The sequence below is a fragment of the Camelus dromedarius genome, chromosome 13 (genome assembly GCF_036321535.1).
Source record: "Camelus dromedarius isolate mCamDro1 chromosome 13, mCamDro1.pat, whole genome shotgun sequence".
Taxonomy (NCBI): Eukaryota; Metazoa; Chordata; class Mammalia; order Artiodactyla; family Camelidae; genus Camelus; species Camelus dromedarius.
The window spans coordinates 9,994,849-10,012,500 of NC_087448.1; the positions used below are offsets into that span (position 1 = coordinate 9,994,849).

Here is a 17,652-nt window from a genome sequence, read left to right on the forward strand (position 1 = left end):
ATAACTGTGTGCGTGTTCTTCTCTCAGTCATTTAAAAGGCGATTTTTCCACCTGATCCAACTTGGCGATGGGTCCTACAATTTGAATTTTTATAAAGATGAAAAGATCTCCAAAGAACCGAAAGGATCGATATTTCTGGATTCCTGTATGGGTGTGGTTCAGGTAAATGCCAATAGACTTTTATTACATCAAGTTTTCTCATTTGTACAAGTGCCATCTACAAATTAGCAGATTTAAGCCAACACTTCAAAACCTGTCAGTGTTTGTGGTAGAAATATAATAGCTGACTCAAAAATGAGTAAAGCCTTGTTTTTCATCATTTTAGAAGATAGTAGGTATAACGTAAAAGCAGAATTACGTTGTAGTGGGCCCAAGTGCTCTGGTGTATGAGTTCTTGTGTTTAAGACCTGGCTGAGGTACTTTTTAACTGTGTGACCCTAGGCTGATTTTTAACTGAAGTTTCTTCATAGGCAGATATTCAGATAATGATAATATGTCCTTAATAGGGTAAGAGGATTGGATGAGTTAACTTGGAAATATTCAGAACAGTTTTTAGCATCTCAGGGATGACTTTTATCACTGCCATCCTAGTACCAATGGCCGAGTAGTATATCGGTCAGGAGCCTGGGTTTCAGATTCAGACTGAGTTCACATCCCTGCTCTACCCCTTACCAGCTCTGTAACCTTGGAGATATCATGTAATGTCTCTGGGCCTCAGTTTCCTCATTTGTTAAATAGGAGTAACAGTAGTGCCAAATACAGTTATGGAGAGGATTAATCAATACCTACAAAGAGCTTCGAGCAGTGCTGGCACATGGTGAGCATTCAGCCGATATTAGGTTATCATAGCACTGTTACAGTTGTAGAGTTATTCTTCAAAATTATTTAAGTATACATAATACATGAATGTATTCGTACTATAAAAGGTTAGACAATACAGCTAGTGTGGAAGTCTCTGTTGACCCCCATCTCTCCCTTTCCTGAGGAGCTGCCGTTACCATCTTGGCATGCCTCCTTCTGTTCCTTTGTAGAAATTTGAAAGCAGGTTGCCAGTTCCCCTATCTGTCTGTTCATCCATCCACCCGTCCATCTATCCACTCCCCTCCCATTTCCCAGGAGGGTCTAAGGCAGCAATTTACAAAGATACATAAAACACAGGATATTGTAAGTTTAAAGTGGGTGTGAAAGGTGAACAAGGAGTCGGGGTAGGAAGGAGATGGAATGGGATTAAGTTAAGGAAGAAGCGTATATTTTAAAGACCCAACACCCGCTCTGGGTGGGAGACAGACCAGGCTGCATGTTCTCTCGCTTGGAGACCCTTCAGCTGCACAGTGCAAGTAGACACAGACAATCCAGTTAGTCAGAAACTGCCCAAGTAATCTTAGAATGAAGCTCATTCAGGCATTTCTCCTGGGGGCCCGCATACAGAGGGCACTGTGTGATTAATCAGCAATCTCCTTGACGACTCCTCACAATAGATGCAGTCACCGTTATCAGAGAATTCTTCCTTAAAATGACTCAGTGTTGGCTGATGACATCGGCTCCAAGCTCGCTTCTGTAAGAAAGCTTGTTTTGTGGGGCCATTGTGACTAAGGTTAGAGACACAGCCCCCTGGTTTGACCCTCAGGTAGACTTGTTTGTGTATTCATTTGTTTACTTAAAATTGCATTTTCATCCAAATAATATGTTCATCTGGTTTCAGCAGACAGTACAGGAAGGTAGCACTCAAGGCATATTACTGCCAGCATCAGCTCCACTTCACCTACTCCCCGCTCCCTGAAATGATCATTTTCAACTTTACCCACAATTTTTTTCTTAGATCTGCCTCCCTATCACTAAATAAGGAGTGTTTGCTTCTCTTCATTCATCAGTCATGGACATAATACGATGGTGGAGAGGACTGTAGCTCCTGCACCCTCCTTCCTGCTCGCATCTGGACTCATTGCTTTCCCAGCCTCTGCACAGTCACCAGCCTGTAAATTCCCTTCCCCTTCCTCACCATGTCAGATTCCCTGTTTCCAGGATCCTGTGTCTTCTTCTTTCTCATTTTACTTTCTTGTTTTGGAGGAACACATGCTCCAGTAGCTTCCTGGGAAATCATGTGTAAGATCTTAATGTTTTGAGGGTTAGTGTATCTGTGGATATCTTTAATTTTGCATTCATACTTGATTGATAGTTTGGCTGGATGTGGAAATCCAAGGTGAAATTTACCTTAGAATTTGGAGGCATTCCATTGTCTTCTAGATGAGAGTGTTGTTTTGGGGTCTGAGGCTGTTCTTATTCCCTGTTCTTCATGGTCTTCTCTTTATCTCTGGTGACCTGACACTGAGATTATTGTGTCTTGATTTAGAATTTTTGGTAAGCTTTTTTGTTAAGGCATAATATATAAGTAGAAAATATACACATAATGAATGTATGACAGAGTTTTACTGAGTTTGGATCTCTATCATCTACTTGTGCTGGGGTCTCTGTTCTCGTTCTGGAGACTCTGATCAGCACATTCCAGCCACCTGGATCTTCTTGAACTCTGGGCAGTCTCTTCATACAGCAGGACCGTAGGACTTTGCTCAGGCACAGCTTCCTGTGCCACAGTCCAGATACAGCCTGCAGACCGAAAGCTGAGGTGATGATGGGCTCACCTCATTTACTTCCTTTCTATCTGGGGTCACCAGGCTGCCCTGGCTGCTGAGAGATACCTGAAAACAGTTGCTGCATCTATTTTGCCCAGTTCTCTAGTGGTTATCATGGGAGAGTAAGTCCAGACCCTGTTACTTCTTCACAGCCAGCATGGAACTTAGGGGTCCAAACTCAGGTGGCTGCAGGAACCAACCAGTGAAATTAAATGAAAGAAGAGGCCTGGGTGTACAGCGATAGGGAATGCTGGGGACTGTGACAAACTGGAGCACAGGTGGTCCAGTTTAAAGGGGCAGCTGCTGCGGCTTGGCAGAACCACCAGCTCAGGGCTGCCAGATCATCTGGTTTTTCAAGAGAACCAGAAATATAAATTTTTAGTTAAATCTTGGTATTTTTAATTATTGGTAACTAATTTAAAAACAACAACAAAAACAAAAACACTGTGCAGAACCAAAATTTAAAAGGGTAGAATGCATGAAAATGTGTTTAGGTCCCAGATCAAGATGGTAACACCACTTAATGTTCCCTGAAATTCATTTTTGCATCAAATCTAATCAGCACACAGCAGTCTCTGGTAGTCATCCAACTTCAGCTGAAAGCTGCCCCTCTGGAAACCACATTATATCAAAGTATGTCTATTCACAGCGTAAAGGAAGGAGTACCAGAACACCTTGTCAATGACAATGAAATAACTTCCTGTGTGTCTTTCCCACATAGGAGTTTATTTGTATCCTTAAACTGAGAGACCTTTTAAGTTTATTTTTTAGTTGAACTTTCTGGCATTGACTTTTTAAAAATGTTTATAAGCAAAACTAAATATATTTGGCAACCTCATTTGGAAGGTAGAAGTAATTACTTTTGTTTTGTAAGAGAGTTTTATTACCTGTCTTCAGTGGGGTGTGTAGGTGATTTATATGATGCAACATCCTTGATCATTTAGTCTCAACATCTTGATCATTTAGTGCATTTCAGAATCTAAGGTTCTGACTTCAGTGGACGTCTGTTCCTTCAAATTCTTTTTGCAGATGTGGCTGATACTGTTTTGCATTTAATGAATTGTATCTAAGGCTTCAAAAATTGTAAATACTTTGTTTTTATCCACATCTGTTTGTAAGCTAACATCCAAAAGTTATGGCTTCAGTGTTTTGGGGCTTTTTCTTAATATTGCTTTTGGACGTTGTAAAAAAAATTAGTTGATTAATGCTGTGAGTTTAAGAAAGAACCTGAACTAGAAAGAACCAGTTGCAAATCTTGAGCCCTAAAAGTATTTTAGAACCTTAAAGTTGGTAACACTTATTTGGCAGGTAAGGAAACTGAGCCTCAGAAAGAGGAATAATTCAGAATCAGGCCTAATGCTCACCCCACTTTTCACTTTTTATTTTCATAATAGTGAGTATGTGAGGGGCACGGGGGAGAGAACGTTCATTTCCAGCCTGTGGCCCCTGCTCTGACTCTTGCCATGAAGTGTGAGGCACATGGTATGGCCCACCTGGCCTTCTGTGCACAGCAGTCCGTGTGCTCCACCAGGGGTGGCACTCTCCCGAGAACCTTGCTGCAGAGGGCACAGTGATGCCTTTGAGGGGGCTGCCCTGTCCCTGAAACCTATACTGAGAGCCCACTCAGGGGCTGCAGCTCACCAGCTAGAATTTCAGTGGATGAGTGCTCTTCTCTGCCCCCACATCCTGGGGAGTTTGTGATGTCATGTCCCTCAGCCTCTACCTACCAGGAATCTAGTGTCCTGTTCCCCGGAGCTGACCCTCCATCTAGTGCAGTCACCAGGGTGATTTTGCCCCCTGGAGATGTTTGATAATATCTGGAGACACGGTTTGATCTTCACAACTGAGATGTGTGCTGCTGGCATCCAGTGGGTAAAGCCAGGCTCCTGAACAGCCAACAGTGCACAGGGTGACCCCACAACAGAGTGTCATCACCCCAAGTATCAGTAGTGCCAAAGTGGAGGAACCCTGGCCTCAGGCACATTCATTCATCATTGTTTAATGCACGTGGATGCTGTTTTTATACTTTGAGTAAGCCCCCCTTTCACAGGCATAAAAACGGGAGGCATGAGGAAAGCTAGGGGAAGGTAGACATGGTATCTAAATACCTTTTGGGACTCGAAAATGAAGAGAAAATTCCAGATAAGGAAATCAGACATATTGATAGATAACACTTTGCTTTTTAAAATGTAATGCCACACACTACTTCACTTCAACAAATAGGAGCTAGAAGAATTGAAATTTTTCAGTGAAATTTCATTCATTCATATATTTTTTAAGAGCCTATTTTCCTGGCAGTGTTCTAGAAATAGGGATGTAGCATTGAACAAAAGAAGTCTCTGCTCTGAGGCACTTCCATTCTATTGAATGAGACAGGCCACAAATAAGATAAATATGTGAAGTATGTAATATGTCAGGTGGGAAAATAAAACCGTGAAGAAAAGAAGGCAGGGAAGGTGGGTATTGATGGGGGTTTATGGGGGGAGGGGCTCGCCTTTTAAAATAACTTGGTCTGAAATGCCAGTGAGATCCTACCCATTAGCAGATAATGAATAGAAGAATTTTTAAGGCTGTCCAGTCCTTTTAAAATGCGTCTGTTTACCCTTTTTCCATTTCAGAACAACAAAGTCAGGCGTTTTGCTTTCGAGCTCAAGATGCAAGACAAAAGCAGTTATCTTTTGGCAGCAGACAGTGAAGTGGAAATGGAAGAGTGGATGACAATTCTGAACAAGATTCTCCAGCTCAATTTTGAAGCTGCGATGCAAGAAAAGCGAAACGGAGACTCTCATGAAGGTAGGCAAGTCTAGCTTTCCCCTTTGTGCGTGCACACTCTGCGGGTGTCTTAGACTTTGCCAGAGGGTATAGGAAGTAGGCAGATGACTGCACAGGTGCATGGAGGTGGGACAGATGTGAGCTCTTTACAGACGGCCTGTCAGCAAAGGTTTTGTCACAGTAGAATGTACTCCTCTGGCATCATTTGTATAAGGAAATCATGTCACGGGAAGAATCATAGCTTTGGAGGCAGAAAGGAAGACCTGAGTTCCTCCTTAGCCTTCCCAGCAATACCATCTTTCAGCTGTGAGATCTCGGGCAAGCTACTTACAGTTTTGGAACCTTAGTTTACTCACCTGTAAGATGAGAATTAAAAACAGAACTTGCTGGTTAATGGGAAGATTAAATAAAAAAAATGTATCTCAAGTACCTGGCATAGAGTCAGCACTTAAAATACTAACTGTAGTTTCTATTGTTGTCATTAATCATATCCTTTGGAATTTTCAAGTCAAACTTAGGATGGGCGAAGCCTCAGATTAAATTGGTGGGGGAAACCTGGCTACGTTCTTGACAATTCGTGCTTTATGTCAAGCCCTTGGACAGGTGATTCCCAACCCTGGCTGTGCGTTAGAAGTGCCTGGGAACTTTTAACAAATACACTTACCTTTGTCCCACCGGAGATTCTGATTTCGTTGGCCTGGGCTGGTGCCTGGGCAGGCCTGACTCTCAGTGAGCCTGGTGGGTGTGGCCATGTGGGCTGGTGTCCACAGCTAGTGTCAGTTCTGGTTAGACAGTGTCCGTTCTGTTCCAGCCGTCAGATGTTTAACGCTCACCACTGGGCCTGGTGTCAGCATTTTTAAAAAGCTCTGAAGTGTTTCAAGGGGGCATCCAAAGTTAAAAACCACTGTGTTAGAGGGCACATAAGAGAAACAGCCTTCCTCCTCCTGTTTTAAATAAAATACGTTCAACTAGGAGTAATTTAGGTAATCTGTTTCGCTGTTTTAGATGATGAGCAAAGCAAGTTGGAAGGTTCTGGTTCCGGTTTGGATAGCTACCTGCCTGAACTCGCCAAGGTAACGTCATCTTAAATCTTCTGCTCTTCATGGAATAATGTTGAAATGATTAACAGTTACATGGTAGGAAATTATTAAAATGAGGCTGTAGTTATTGCTGTTATTTGACCTAAATATTTGGTGAGATGAAGTACATTACTGCATCAGATTTTAGTCTGTTTTCCAGGAAGTGCCTTACAAAGTATTCTCTTTTTATTATTCTTTGTTCCCCCTCATAATATTTAACACCATGAGTATTAAAGCAATAACCAGGATGCACAGATAAATGTTTCCATAGTGACATGTTACTTACTGTGTTCACACACATGCTTCCTTTATTCAAGTTAGTAGATACCGTTCCAAAGAGGATGGATCCATAGTAATCTTGTTACTAAACCAAAGAGGACTGTCTGAGCTATAGGAATTCTTTCTAGGTCACTCTGAGTGGGGGAAAAAAAATCAGTTATACTTGTTTTTTATAATTTTGAGAAACTTAAAAGTTACTGAAAAGCACAAAGAACAAAACAGCCATATTCCCACCACCCCAGTTCAACACCTGTTACTATTTTTTTTTCAGCTTCCATATTTTTTAAAGAAATAAATTATCAGTTATATTTGAAATTCTTTTTTAAACATCATCTTTCTACATTCCCTCCTTCCTCCAGAACCCCAACTAGAGACAACCACTATCATGAGTTTTCTGGAGTTACTTCCATTTAATTTTTATATTTTACCAATGTGTCTGTCATAAATGGCTGTGTTTTGTATGTTTAATATGTTATATAAATGTTAATGTATTATTCTGCCCTTGCTTTTATTTTTAATTCAGCATTGTTTTTTGAGATCCATCCAAGTTGGTGCATAGATCTAATTCATCCCATTTATTGCACTGTGTAAGCATTTTATTTTAACAGTTCTTTTATTTCCAATTTTTTTTCTATTACAAACAATGCTACAATGAATATCCTTGTACTCATCTCATTGCATGCATCTGTGAATGACTCTTTTTAAATGAGAGAAGTATCTTTGTCTTCTTTGGCCCTTTATATTCTTACTCTGTTATTGCCTTTCTATTCTTTTTTTTTTTTCTTTTTTTTTCAGATGCAGTGAAATAGAGACCCTACACACCCACATCTTAAACACTGTAATAGAAGACATGGTTTATCTATATATGATTATAAATAGACTAGCATCCAACATTGACCTTTACTTTTAGGCAGCATGGCTGTTCTAAAATATAAAATCTCCCTCCCTGGCTAGGACTTTAGAGTATTGTTTTTCTTTAGAACTTGACTGTTACCGCAGTATCTTTTTAGCACCTGCCTATTAAAGCTAATTTTAGTGCCACCATTGTAACCTCCTCCTAGACTGGGAAGAGTTTTGGCTTGTGTGTTTTGTGTTTTCATGTTATGAACTTCTGGGTATCATATTTTGCACTCAGATTTGCTTTTTGTTTCTGGATGTTTTGGGGTTCATAATTTCTTAAAGCAAAATGTTTGTTGAGACCGATAATAGATGCAGTGCAATCTAGAATTCAAAAAGTAACTTTCTACATTTACTGGGTGAACACAGTGGATACCTAGGAAAAGACTCATATTATTTGAGCCTAATGTTGATTAACTAGAAATCTGTATTTTTTCTGTGAAGACCTATAGAAGTAGTGCTTTCCTTTCTTCTCTTACTGCCTACTACCAGCATAATGCAGAATTCTTTGATTCTAAGACCTGAGCTATATATCACATATATTTATTCTTTAAAAATGTATGTATAACATATTTGGAGCTATTTTCAAACTGTGGGTAATGACCAAGTTAGCTGAAGCTATTTTAGTTGGTAAAAATCAGTTAAATTTGTTTCAACCTCAATTCCTCACTTTTTGTTTTGATTTTTTATTTTCTTATGGAAGTAGAACTTACATAGAGTAAAATACTCAGACAGCAGTCGGATTTCACCTTTGTACACCCACACGACCACCACCACATCGACCAAGAGAACACTTCCAGCACCTCAGCAGACTGTCTTGTATCCTCTTCTCAGCTGAGACCCATATTATTTTGACCTCTGACACTGTAGGTTAGTTTTGACTGATTTAGACCTTCCTAAAAGTGGAATTATGCATACATACTCCATGTCAGGCTCCTTTAGCTCAACATTATGTGACCCAGATTTTTAAAAAATGGATAGAATTGAATAGAAAATATTAAAGTACCCTGCTCTTAATAATGATAGATATTATTTAAGTGATATATATATATATTGTGTGTGTGTGTGTGTGTGTGTGTTGGGTTGTGATGTAAATGTATTTCTTACGGTGGGTCATGGTCAGAGCCTAAAAAGTGCAGCATTATAAGGGGCGTAACTGTTGTTTCTTTTCCCCCAGCTCTCAAATGTTTTAAAACCATTTTAACTTAAGGTAGAAACAGGCAGAAGGTAATTTTTCAAAGGGAAAAAGAAAAAAAGAAAATGAAGATGTGCTGTCACTCATCAGCACGCTGCCCTCCACTTGTGGGGCGGGTGTCTGTTGGTGATGCCTCTTGTCCACCTTGGGAGGGGCCCAGGCTCCAGTGTGCCCGGCTCCCAGCCTCATCCTCATCCAGGACCCAGCATGTGAGTGGTTTTGGCTGTTTTCACCCTCTCCGGGGTATCTGGGTAAAGGATCATTTGCTCCTGTCAAGAAAGCAGGGAGATTGACTGATACCTGGTCACCCTGATTTTAGAAGTGGATTCCAGTGTTGCAGAATCCGAGACTGAATAGGGGGTGGTCCGGGGAGAGGGTGCGAGGCTCGAGGCCCACAGCTGTGCAAGGAGGGAGAGTTGAGTCAGGGGTGAGGAAGTTGAGAGGTCAGTACCAGGGAACGGTCCATGGGGAGATCCGGCCACAGTTAAGCTGGACTGTAGAGAAAGAACTAGAGCGATGGGGCCCAGCAAGGTGTAATTTAACAGCAGGACCCTCTCAGGTCAGCTCCTCTTTCTGCTTCATTCATCCTGTTGCCCGGGCTTTTGTTTTCCGCTGTGACTGAGACATAACCAAACAGGATATGAGAGACAGGAAGTTGTTTTAGTACAAAAATAGCTGGTGTCTCATTGTGGAATGAAATGGAAGGACCCTTGACACACCATAGGAGTGATGTGGACTTAGGTTTTTGGAATATTTTGTATTGTCCTGGCCCTTAGATTGCTTGTACATTCAGTACAGAACATCTTTATTGTTTACTTATGGGGACATACTGTGTATACCCTAAAACCTGTTCTTTTCCTCCTTTTGTCTAATATGAATCCAGACGTATGTTTGCTGTAAATGTAACAGCATTTATAGTATAAGAGTACAATAGTCTTATAAACATTTTTATTAAATACACAAACTGTATTTAAAGTTAGTTAATTGGTTTCTTCCCTACAGAGTCAAGGGGCAATAGGATCATGTTGTAAACCGATTACTATCTAGTCACTTTTTCTGGTTACATTTATCTTTGGCACCATTGGAACGTATGTGTGTGTGATATATATATATATATCACCTCCTGTGTAGAGATAGTGTGAGGAAAACCCTCATGCTCCTGCCTTGTATTTTCCTCCATAGCTTTTCTCTTTTTGAGCTCTTTTTGTTCTCAAAGAACAACAGCTCACTCTTAATTTGGTCTCCCCATGTGGTTCTGAAAGAGAAGTATTGTTCCATGTTAATCCAAAATTGCTCACATCCTATTATTTTGTAACTTCTTTTTCACAAATGAATTTACCTTTCTGGGTAAATCTTCCACAGTTGAGCACAGGATAAAGTGTGGTGTCTCAAACTTTATACTCTCATCGAGTAACACATTGGAAGCAGTGGAAACAAAGCATGACAGCTCTTTAAATTAAAAAGTATATATTCTGGCCTCAAAGGATTTTGCTAAGTCTCCTTATTTCCAAACTCTTCTGTTTAAATGAGCCAACAGTCAACACAGTATTTTTCTGGTAACTCATCCTCAAAACATGACGTGGCTGACCTTCGTCTTTGGTTTAATGTTTTACCTCCTCAGAGATAAACTTAAGACGCAGAGTATGCCTAAACTCTTCAGCAGTTCTCCTGGAAACCCTTGAATGTTTGGTCCGTGACCGCCTCTTAAGCCAAGGAAGAAAACATCGCTGGGGCCTCGTCATTAGTGATCTAAGGTTTACGGGAGTTGGGGAGGATAGCCTTCACTTCAGACACATCATTCTCTTCTGTGATTTCTGAGCAAGAGTCAGATTTTGCAGAGAATGGCTCTGTCATTGTCACTTTTCTTTCTCCATTTTCCTCTCCTTTCCCTCTGTTCTGAACCCAGAATGTTAGAGGGGCAGTGGGTAGGACGGCAGCAGCAGGTTTGGGGAAGAACCAGTTCAGTTCTTCCTACACACACACTATGGACTGACCACAGGTTATTTTAAGAGCAGAGCTGGTTTTGACACTTTGAGAAGTGCTGGACATCATAGGCTGTGGGATATTTTTTTACAGCTGTCTTTTGTGGGCCCTTAGACTGGGAAAGTACGTATTACAGGAATTTATTTTATTGCCTTTTCTAAAATTTAAGTAAAAATAAATGTGCTTGCTATAGTGAGTAAAAACATTCAACATTGTATAAAGAAAAGTTCATCTTTTCCCTTCAGCCTCCATCCCCACGTTCCTGAGAGTACCAGTCTTATTAACCTGCTGTGATTCCTCTTTCACCAAGCCAGTTGCTCGTGGAAACATATACACACATATGCAGTATTTTTAGTAATTTTTTTAAAAAGATATGCTCATGATAGATACATTACTCTGAAACTTGTTCTATCACTTAAAAATATTTCAGAGATGCCTCTCTGGGGCCATAGAGGATTTAGTTCACCCATTTTCATAGCTTTGTAATATTCCACTTGTGGCTACTGCACACTTTATTCAGCCATCTCTATCCGTGAGTGTTTAGGTAATTTTCAGTTGTTAGCCTCTACAGACAGTGCACAATAAACATCATGACATATTTATAAGCTTACTCACACTCTTATTTCTGTAGGAGAAATTCCCCAAAGTGGGATTTCTGGGTCACAGTCGATTGCGTTTTTAACACTTTAAGTATTGCCAGGTTACTTTATCATAAGGTTCCTATTTCTTTGCATCCTCAGCAGAGGAGTCAAAAATGGTATTTTACTGCTTTCATTTGTATCTGCTGCTTAGTAGTGTTTTTCATGTATTTATTTACCATTTGGTTTTCCACTCTCTGACTTCCCTATTCGTAGTCTTTACTTTTTTTTTTTGGTCTAATAGTTCAAGAGTCTGGGCTCTGAAGCCAGGTAGTCTCAGTTAGAAGCCAGGCTTCTGTTTACTATTGTGAGTTTGGGGCAAAGTATTTACCTCTCGTGCCTCAGTATTTTCTCTTAAACATGGCTTCCTAAGGTTGTACAAAATTTAAATTTGCACTTAGGATAACATCTAGCATAGAGATGTTGGCTATTAATCAATAAATAATCGCTTTTATCATAACGGTGCTTTCAAATATTAATTTTTCCTGTTTTCAGGGCAAAGCCCTGCCCTTTCTGAGCCACATTTTCTTACTGCCTAGGTTTTACTTGGTGATTCCTTCAAACACTGTCTGTCAGGTGTTCCCTCTGTTTAAAGCATTCTAGGCCTTGGGGTGGCTTGTAGCACCTACTACTGATGTTTCTGTTAGAAAACATCATGGGTTGTATACAAAGTAAAGCAAATTCTTTGGGTTCAGTCAAGTGTATTCTATATGCACATGTCCTGGCCCTGTTGATGTGAAAATTAAGAAAGGTGATGGGAAAGGTAGAATTAAAACATTGTCCCACGCCCCGACCCTGAATTAAAGGTAGAATTAAAGCATAGGCCCACGCTTTCCTCTGTAAGCATGGACAGATGGTCTGTAGGAATGTCTCGTAGCCTCCAGAAGCCTTTAAAGCCTCATGGAGAGCATCAGGATAGACTTTGTCATGGAAGGAGACTTGAACTGTCATCCTGTTGAACATTTTTACTTAGAAATAAAAATGGAGTCCAGGGAGGCTAAGTGGCTTGCTCAAGTTCACACAGCTAGTTAGTGGCTGAACTAGCACTAGAACCCAGTTTCTTAGTTAACATTCTGGTGGTCATTTCATTTTGCTAGATGAAGACAGGTTGTTAAATATAGTCATGATAGTGTTTGGGTCATTGCTAAGAACCTATTATAACAACTACCTGGTGGGGAGGGTGTAGCTCAAGTGGTAGAGCACATGCTTAGCATGCACAAGGTCGCAGGTTCAATACCCAATACTTCCTCTAAAAAATAATAAATAAACTTAATTACCCCCCCCAAAAAACCTAAAAAAAAGAGTAACATGGAAGAATGCAATGTGTATTTGAGTGTGTGTATGCATGTAACACGTGGACATAAAATGTTACATTACCATTTAAAAAAATAACTATGGCTGAGAAAATTAAGAAAGTGCTTCATTTTATTGGCTGTGGCTAGAAATGTAATAATAGACCTCTTTAAGCCACCAGCAGAGAGGACAAGATGCCTTCTCCCCTATGGCTGTCACTGCCCATCATGTGCTGAGATGTGACTCATGGTCTTTGGGCAAAGGAGCAGATGAGAGAGGACATTCTATTCTGACTCTATCAGCTTAACCATGGAGATTAACATGGAGAGTAACAAAGAGCTCTGACTGCCAAGAACAGTATATAGATTTAGAGGCTTCAGGTGTGAGGAATAATGTGTTTGGAGACGATTTCTATCTTGTGAATGTCCTAGAAGCTTCCTCTTCTTCCTTTTCCCAAACCCTACTTCTCCAGCCCCTATCTCTGCACTGTATGTCTCTTTCCCTCAGTGACTTCTTCTGTCCATCCCTTCGGTGTTGGGACCCCTGGGCTTCTGTTCACAGACTGACTTTCACTCTTCCCCCAGGGAATCTCACCCACTCCCAAGACTTCCAACCCCCACCCTGTGCTGATGTTCTCTAGGTTGGTAATTCCAGCCTCCCTCCCTACCCTCTGCTCAAGTTCCATCTCTCTAGCTGTCTACTGGATGTTCCCAGCTGGCAATCCCACAGGCATCTCCAAACTCCACTCTACCATTTTCTTCACAAACCTGCCCTTCCTCCTGAATTACCTGAGTTAATGAATTGACCAGGCTACCCAAGCTGGGGAGGTGAGATTTGTTACGGGTCTTGCTGTGAGACTGGGAGGCTGTTGTGATCAGGAGAGACCACGTGGACCTCCTAGTCTTTCCCTTTCTAATCCATTGCTTCAGCCCTACCTGAGTGGTGGATCTAAAATGCAGAACTGGTTGTTTTATTCCTTTGCTTAAAATACTGCAGGACTTTTTTGGATTCTGAAATCCCCAGGCCTTCACATACAAATCCCAGACTCACTTCTCTTTTGTCATCACATCCAGCCATTTAGTTGTAATGAATGACTTGGTCATTGCTCAGGTGTGACTTGTACCTTAGTACCTCCTCTTAGAATGCCCTCTTCTCCTTTTCTGGCCAAATGTCCCTGTCCTTCAAAATGGGCCTTCCTCTGGGAGCTGTTTCCTGACAGTCATCCCTAGTGCAGGTTAGCTCACTGTACCGTGCAATTTCTTTTGCCATTTGTATTGCTGATTATATTCTATCTTCGCAGATGATGTTCCTTGGGGATAGGGAGTTAATTTTATTTGTGTTTGTGTCCCTAGCCCAACATAGGTGCTCATAAATATTTAATGAACTAGCAACTCCCCCTCTTGCCTGCCACAAGCACTTACGGCTTTCCTTCAAGATCTGCTGTAGTTTTCTTTATTCTGTCATCCAGAGTATACTCCTTCCTCTTCCTTTGCTTGCATGCTCAGTCTTAGGTTGGCCTCTAAATCCTTTCTACCATCTGGGCTCATTTCCACTCTCAGCATCGTCTATTCTGTGCATCCTTTTCATTCAGTCTGAAATGTTTTATGTTTTCCTCCTTTTTGCTGTCTAAATTCCACCCCTTCATTCACAGCTCGTCCCTTAGTCCGTTACTTTATGAAGCCCTTCTTGATAACAATGATTAATGATCCTCTTTTGCTTTCCGTGCACTGGTTTTGACTCCCCAACTGATTGTCAGCTTCACACGGGCAGAGATAAAGTCTTAACTTCTCTTTTCCCCTACAGCCCTTACACTGTGTGCTACATACTCGATAGTCTATCCTTGTTCACTGACATGCAGGTCATTCTCCAAGGTGAGGGCAGAGCTGTCCGGAAATCAACTCTTCAGGATGGGGTAGCATAGCTCTCAAACATATTTAGACACCTCTGTAAGGAAAAGTTCTTTTCTTTTTAATGTAATTTTTATTTTTTGTTTATCTTGTTATCAGAGTACCAGAGAGGCAGAAATCAAACTGAAAAGTGAAAGCAGAGTTAAGCTTTTTTACTTGGACCCAGATGCCCAGGTAAGAATTATTTTAATATTTAAAATTTAAAACTAAGTCAAGGTCAGTTACTTGTTTCTTTATTTATTTGCTTTCATGTATATATATTTATATTTATATTTTATTTATATTTATGTTTATGTTTATATTTATATTTATATATATTTTGGATTGACAACTAACATAACAATATAGAACATACAGGGGATAGAGGAAAAATGAAAATAACCTGTAATCTCATTACCACAGCACAACCGTTGTGAATATTTGATATTCAATAGATTATTAGAAATTGGTGGAGATTTACCCAAAGACACTGTCAAGTCCACAAAGAACTTACATAATTTACCCCATAAAATCACCATCAGAAAATAACAAGCATCACTGCAGATGCCCAGTAGACGGTGATCTTTCCTGACTAGCCCAAGCTCAGTCCCAGATACAAGCCTTGCAGTGCATGTGGTCCACGTCTCTGTCCCAATAACATCCAAAACACCGTGCGGTGAGGGCTTCCAAGACTGCCCACAAACAGGCTGCTCTGATGGGACATTGTTGTGCCATATTTCCTCCGGTAGTTTCCTCTTCTTCTTCTGTTTTTTTTTTTTAAATGAAACTTCTTTTCCCCATTTTCCAATGTTCACAGACTTCATAGCCATATATATGTATATATATAGTTTTTTTGCTTTTTGACAATTTTTTAATTTACTATGGTAAAGTATGCATAATATAAAATTGGCCATTTTAACCACTTTTAGGTGTGCAGTTCAGTGGTGTTAAGTAGATTCACATTATTGTACAACTATCACCACTACCCATTTCCAGAACTTTTTAATCCTCCCTAGCAGAAACTCTGTACCCATTAAACAACTCCCCACTCCTCCCTCCCATCACCCCCTAGTAACCTCTCTTCTATTTTCTGTCTCTATGAATTTGCCTATTGTGGGAAGCTCATATATGTGGAATCATACAACATTTGCCTTTTTATGTCCAGTTTGTTCCACTTACCTTGTTTTCAGGGTCCATTCTTATTGTAACATGTGTCAGAATTTCATTCCTTTTTATGGCTGAGTAACATTCCACTGTATGTGTACACCACATTTTGTTTATAGATTCTTCTGTTGATGGACACTAGGGTTGTTCATCCATTGAGTAGATATACCATCATTTATTTGGCCATTATTATATACTATATAAATGTGTAAAACAGTAATACTATTGTGAGTAAATGAATATTTCCATATTTTAGCAGCTTCTTTAGGGTACATTTATTATGGGATATTTTTAATGGGAACATAATATGTTTATATATATTTACATTTTCTTTTAAAGAAGCTTGACTTCTCATCAGCTGAGCCGGAAGTGAAGCCATTTGAAGAGAAGTTTGGAAAAAGAATTCTCGTCAAGTGCAACGATTTATCTTTCAATTTGCAGTGCTGTGTTGCCGAAAATGAAGAAGGACCGACTACAAATGTAATTTTCCTTTTAAAAAATGAAGATTAAATAAATATATTCAGAGGTTTCAGATGTGTCTGTTGCAGTGCAGTCAGGACTTGGCAGTCCTAGCTCCTGGTATCAGAGAGGTGCAGGCAGATCGGGGTGCAGAGGGTTATTCAGACTGCAGGGACTGGATGCTTGTGGTACAAGGCAGGGGTGGAAGCTCTGGCTCTTCAGCAGTCATTTATAGTGACAATCATAAATAAGTCTGGTAGTTTCTTCTTTGATTGCAGCATTCTTTTTTCCCGACAGTTTGAACCATAGTGATGGTCTTGATTTGTTTTGTTCAGGTAGAGCCTTTTTTTGTTACTCTTTCCCTGTTTGACATAAAATACAACCGAAAGATTTCTGCTGATTTCCACGTGGACCTGAACCACTTCTCAGTGAGGCAGATGCTGGCCGCCACATCCCCGGCTCTGATGAACGGTGGTAGGCAGAGCTCACCTGCCCTGCAGGACATCCCTCACGAAGCTGCCATGCAGTATCCGAAGCAGGTGAGGGGGCGGGACCCCACTGGTCATGCTACTAAGACTTATCTTGCACACACTACATAAACACATAATGTGACTTTGTAATGCACAGCTGGGACAAATGAGACTGTTACTATATTGACAGCATGTAAAATTAGTAAAAGCAAGCTGAAAGAGAAGAAGTGATTTTTGATTTCTTATTTCTTTTCTCTAAACTTTCCACTAGTTGCCACCTCCACCAAGTAGACTTTTTGATCAGACAGTGAACTACTTGATGAGTTAACCAAGTTGGCCCTGGGTGCTTCTGAATAGCTACACTGTTTCAGTGCTCTTTGCTGCTTTAGAATCTTTGATGTTCATGGGATTTGTTTAACGTGGCCATAAATTCTACTCATGGAACAAAATCGTTTGATCCCTAGGGAATATTTTCGGTCACGTGTCCTCATCCTGATATATTTCTTGTGGCTAGAATTGAAAAAGTGCTTCAGGGGAGCATCACTCATGGTGCTGAGCCGTACATGAAAAGTTCAGACTCTTCTAAGGTAAGGATGACATCCGTGCTTCGTGATGATAAATTGCAGTCGGGAAAAGTAGAAATAGAAATGCTAAAAGAAATCAAAGTTAAGCCATACTTACATTCTAAAAGATGTAGATGACTCTATGTAGACTTACTCTTATAGTTAACCTTATGTGTCCAATTTTCAATGAAAAGTAGTCCCATGTGTAAATAAAATACTTCATTTAAACAGAGTATCCTGACATCCTAAAATAATTTGTAAAGGAATTACCAACTTAATAGTAAACTTTCTGTCACTAAAAAGTACATATATTGGATATAAGTGGAGTTTATTCCACTTGTTGG

General features: G+C 40.3%; 1 protein-coding gene across 22 annotated transcripts in view; it reads left to right on the forward strand.

Moving 5' to 3' along the window:
* Positions 1-17,652, forward strand: part of DOCK9 (dedicator of cytokinesis 9) — a 256,366-nt gene that overhangs the window by 144,991 nt on the left and 93,723 nt on the right. For all 22 annotated transcript variants that reach the window (XR_010383575.1, XR_010383576.1, XR_010383577.1 and 19 more), the window contains exons 7-13: positions 28-162; positions 5,249-5,423; positions 6,408-6,475; positions 14,773-14,847; positions 16,156-16,296; positions 16,611-16,814; positions 17,210-17,332. Coding sequence is in view for 17 of the 22 variants with exons in the window: in XM_031466259.2 (XP_031322119.1) it covers positions 28-162; positions 5,249-5,423; positions 6,408-6,475; positions 14,773-14,847; positions 16,156-16,296; positions 16,611-16,814; positions 17,210-17,332 (921 nt within the window). In the remaining 5 variants the exon portion in view is untranslated. The remainder of the gene's footprint in view (positions 1-27; positions 163-5,248; positions 5,424-6,407; positions 6,476-14,772; positions 14,848-16,155; positions 16,297-16,610; positions 16,815-17,209; positions 17,333-17,652) is intronic.